The 4,490-nt window shown below is 31.1% G+C and overlaps 1 protein-coding gene across 3 annotated transcripts; it reads right to left on the reverse strand.

Moving 5' to 3' along the window:
- Positions 1-400: 400 nt before the first annotated feature.
- On the reverse strand, positions 401-4,013 carry LOC101208991. 3 transcript variants are annotated; one of them, XR_969572.2, is made up of 5 exons: positions 3,833-4,013; positions 3,636-3,741; positions 2,938-3,121; positions 1,031-1,071; positions 401-591 (listed from the first exon to the last, which is right to left on the reverse strand). XR_969572.2 is itself a non-coding variant. In XM_031885173.1 (4 exons), exons 1-4 carry the CDS (start codon positions 3,863-3,865, stop codon positions 3,107-3,109), a joined length of 258 nt encoding a protein of 85 aa, XP_031741033.1. In that variant the 5' UTR covers positions 3,866-4,013; the 3' UTR covers positions 2,982-3,106. The 3 variants fall into 3 exon arrangements, 2 of the variants coding, with proteins under 2 accessions (XP_004150990.1, XP_031741033.1); XM_031885173.1 differs by lacking the exons at positions 401-591; positions 1,031-1,071 and adding an exon at positions 3,391-3,494 and having other exon boundaries at positions 2,982-3,121; XM_004150942.3 differs by lacking the exons at positions 401-591; positions 1,031-1,071 and having other exon boundaries at positions 2,235-3,121.
- Positions 4,014-4,490: the final 477 nt, after the last annotated feature.

Genomic DNA, 4,490 nt, shown 5'->3' on the forward strand with positions numbered 1-4,490 from the left:
GAAAAATATACCGTAATTTTTTTTTGTTGATAAACATATTGAAAAATAAGAATATACATTTCATATATTATTTGGTTTAATTATTAATTTTAATTATATACCATGTTTATATTAACCGTTATAAATTTTTATTAAGTTACATAATAATAAAATACATACTTTTACATACTTTCTCATGTATATAAATGTATATTTAATTGTTTTATATATATATACATCATATTGTATAATAACTAACCGTAATAATGTTCTATATAAAACATGATATACTCTGAAGACATAATTAATCAAATCCAACAATATAACATTTAATATATTCGTTTTACACACTATATATATCGAGTTTTTCGTATGCTAACATGTATTAAATATGTAGTTTCAAATTTACTTCAACGAATCATATAAAAAATATAATGTGTTAATTTAGAAATAAAACTTTAAATATAAAAATAATACTATCACATCAATACAATATATCCAGCTGCAATTCAACGAAAATTATGAACAATATATATGATTGATTTAGAAAATTATTGTGTAACTCTTGATATGACGTCAGTTAATAGACGTATACTGCAAAGTTGGTCATACCTGAAAAAATAAAAAATATATATCACTGTAACATATTATAATGAACAGAATTAACGTATAATATACTTTGGTGTATAATGAAGAAACAAGTTAACCGAAACCAACTTCATATACAATTTTGAAATGATCTTTAAATATATGAAAATTGTTGCAAATTGGAGGTAATATAATCATTATAAATTAAAACTATATTCCTCTCAAAATGAACAAAATTAATCTTTGTTAATGTAAGAAACAAATCAATTAAAATACCTAAAAATCCATTGTAATAATCATTCCAAAAATAAATTCCAATGTGTATTTGAGACAAAAAAAAAAAAAAAACGTTACATACTGTGTAACTCTTGATACAAAATACTCATTTCGATAACAAAAAAGCAACGTTATATAGAATAATAACAGTGCATAATATGGAAGATACAAAAAAATATGAACTCACCAGAAAATTTGATGAAGATGAACCACAAAGGAATACAAGACCTGACACGAAGAAGAAAAAATGAACTAATAGTGAGCTTAATTGAAATACTGTAGATAATATATTTGTTAATTAAATTCAAAATAAGATTTTCCTAATTGTATGCCATATGTATCATAATTAAATCGGATTACTAATAAATGGAAATAAATAAATTAAATTTAAAAATTAATAATAAAAATAGGTAAGTTTTAATATCCCTAACAAATGCAGTCGAAAACATTGATGGTTATATTTTTTAAATTAGGATAATTATAATGGATGGCAATTTCAGAAATAATAATTAAGGATATAGCAACATTTTAAAAAAATTGCAAATATAGCAAAACTATCGCTGATAGCTAGTATCACTGATAGACTCGTATGATCTATCGGTTGTAGACCAATTTTTATAACATGGTCTATTAGATTGATAAAATTTGACAAATTTTGCTATATTTACAATTTTTTAAAAATGTTGCTATATACTTAATTATTTTAAATTTAATTGCTAAATTTGCAACTATCTCTTTAAATTAATGATAAGGTCAAATCCGTTCATATAAGACATTTATCAAATACTGTAGCCAAATTAGGTCATTTCTCTAAACTTTTCTTTGACATTTTCTCCCCAATTTTTGGGTCATTCATCCAACACAGTCCCAACTGCTCAAAATAAAAACTAAAAAGAAGAAAAAGCAAACGTACAACCAACAGCTTAATCTCTTTTTTTTCCTTTTTACAGATTTGGCATATCACCGTAGTCTATTATGTATCCCACATCTATACCTGTGTCAACAAATTTGAGTTCATAACCTAAATATGCCTCGAAGAGTTTTGGGATGCATCAAACATATGCATGAGCCCGACTACTTGATATGCCTTCCTCAACTTCAAAACAGACTGCCATTTGTTATGTATTGTATTATGTATAGATAATGAACATGAAAAACTGATTCCAAAATCATTCCCATAAGTGTTTATCATATTTCCTACGCCAATCCAAACAACCTAGTCCCCATCAATATCACACTAATTACCATCTCAAAAGTTTCTTGACTTCAACAATTATATTATCGAACTGAACAAACAAAATCATATAATTACAATGTAATCTAGTCACACATAAGAGACAATTCACATATGGAAAATTAAAAAAAAAAAGAAAAAAAAAAGCCATAGGATATAGGAGTATTGAGTCAATTATATCAGAATCATAAACAGAACTACATGGGCCATATGGCAGAATCTTGTGGTGTGGGGTTCTAAAGAGTATCGATGTAGATATGGGCTTGTCCCACATAAAGCCCAAGAGTATTGTTTTCCAGCAGGTATATTCACCGCAAGTATCACGTTATCCAGTGGAACAAACTAGAGAAGGGGCAGGGTATATCTACTATCTATTGACTAATGGACCCGTGACTGAAAGAAAGCCATATAATATCGCCTTCACTCACCTAGAAAAAAGTTCACGATTTGAAACAAGAATAGACCAAGTAGTCCCCCACATGAATATTTGCTTCATTTATTGTTCAATGCAAGAGGTTTCCCTTGCACTAATAAGACAAAAGCGAGAAAACAAAAAACAAAGGAAAAAACCCCTCTCCCTATGTAGAATGAAGCATTAAACTTTGTAGATAAAGCAACATCCAATGACTATTTTCCAATTGATATCTTCAAGTAAATGTACATTGACATGGCACAATATGATTGGTCAAGGAAGCACAGAACTATTTTTGTAGCAACTAGGGGGAATATTACTATAGCTTGGGGACCATGGACTCCATTCTCATTTCCGTATGTGATAGAAAATTATTCGTGGGGACCTCAAACATAAATCTCAATGTGAGTTTGTCTGATTGTGATGATGAGAGTTTTGAAGTACGAACCAGAACTCAGAGGTAAGATCGTTGTCATGGCAGGCTTAGTTTTTAGGGTCCCCTTTGCCGGAATCCGATATCATCTTTTGGATCATTTGGCTTGTCTCTTCCTCGGACATTCTGTCACTGTTGTTATGAGATTGTGCATATGCCTCAAAGAATTCCTTGTTTTCCTTCTCTAATTCATTCCATACTGTGTATTACAAAGAAACCAGACATATTAATGTTGGAAGATGTAGGTTATTCGTAAAATATAAATATATCAAGCAGTTGTATATGTTTGATGAGATGGAGGAACAAATAAAGAGAGTCAGGAAATGGTTGGCCATCATTTCATCTTAGTACAACTTCAGAAACTTGCAACTCAAGTTTTTAAAAGCATTATTGAAATTTGAACTATGTACTTGACTGAAAAAAAGGCTACTTTACACCTAAGATAACAAATATACTCTATTTAATCACCTGGTGATTCCTTGTACCGAACTCCAACTGAATGAGATCATGCATGATCAACAATAGCATGATGCTTTTGGTTTTCACAGTTGAGTTTCCGAGTGTCATGATTTCTAAAGGAGTGATCTTTGAAGTCAAAACCCATTTAACAGTATCAAAATATAGTTATTTTATGCCCATCGAAGTCAAAGACATGGTTTATTCAAGTACGGCTGTCATCATGATTATATCTATTGCTTGAAGATAGAGTTTACCTGTTGACGTGATGATAGGTTTAATATCTGCATGTTTAGAGAGGGCATCCATGCATTCTTCTTTTGTCATGTGGAAGATCAGACACTTCTCTATCAGGTGCTGCACCTACAGCAAAAAAATTCCCAGAAATATTAATGCAAATGGAATGGATTTAAATCATAAAATGAAAATAACCAAACCGAAAATTTCCAAGTACCATATGCATGTACGAAGAAGAAGAATCTGCCATGTTTTATAATCAGAAAACTTCTGATATCCTACTGCTTGAGCAAAGAAAAATGAGATATCTGATATAGAGAGAAAGAGAGTTGATGCTTGTAAGTGATCAACTCATATGGGGAGCTACAGCTATAGCATTATAATAATTAGCCAAACTAGTGTTTAAATAAGTGCAGGGACAAGGTAGGTGGGTCCAGCAGTCCCACGTGAGAGATGGGTGATCATTGGTTGGGAAGAGATTAGAAGAGATTTGTGAATGAGAATATCTTTGTCTCTCTATGCGTCATCAGAGACTCCAATCCACGTGACTGGGGCCAGAGCAACTCAAGAATTCTCCATGCAGACAAAACTTATTACCTCTAGCAACAAGGTGGAATCCTCCAATAGTGTAGCCAAACTAGTCATTTGGCTACTCTCTCCCTCATCACTATTTAGAAAGCGCCACTTACTCACATTGGAGGCCCATTTTCAAGTCCTTCCAATGAATAAAAATAGTTATTTTTCTGGAGTTGCCGTGCTCTAATTGGTTGTTGCTTCTACCACATTGTCAACACTGCTGTTATTCAAAACGAACTTATGTTTACTAACTGCCACCAGATTGAGCATAATTGCAAATGCCTGTCAAGATACAGATT

The sequence above is a fragment of the Cucumis sativus genome, chromosome 5, assembly GCF_000004075.3.
Source record: "Cucumis sativus cultivar 9930 chromosome 5, Cucumber_9930_V3, whole genome shotgun sequence".
In the NCBI taxonomy this organism is placed as follows: Eukaryota; Viridiplantae; Streptophyta; class Magnoliopsida; order Cucurbitales; family Cucurbitaceae; genus Cucumis; species Cucumis sativus.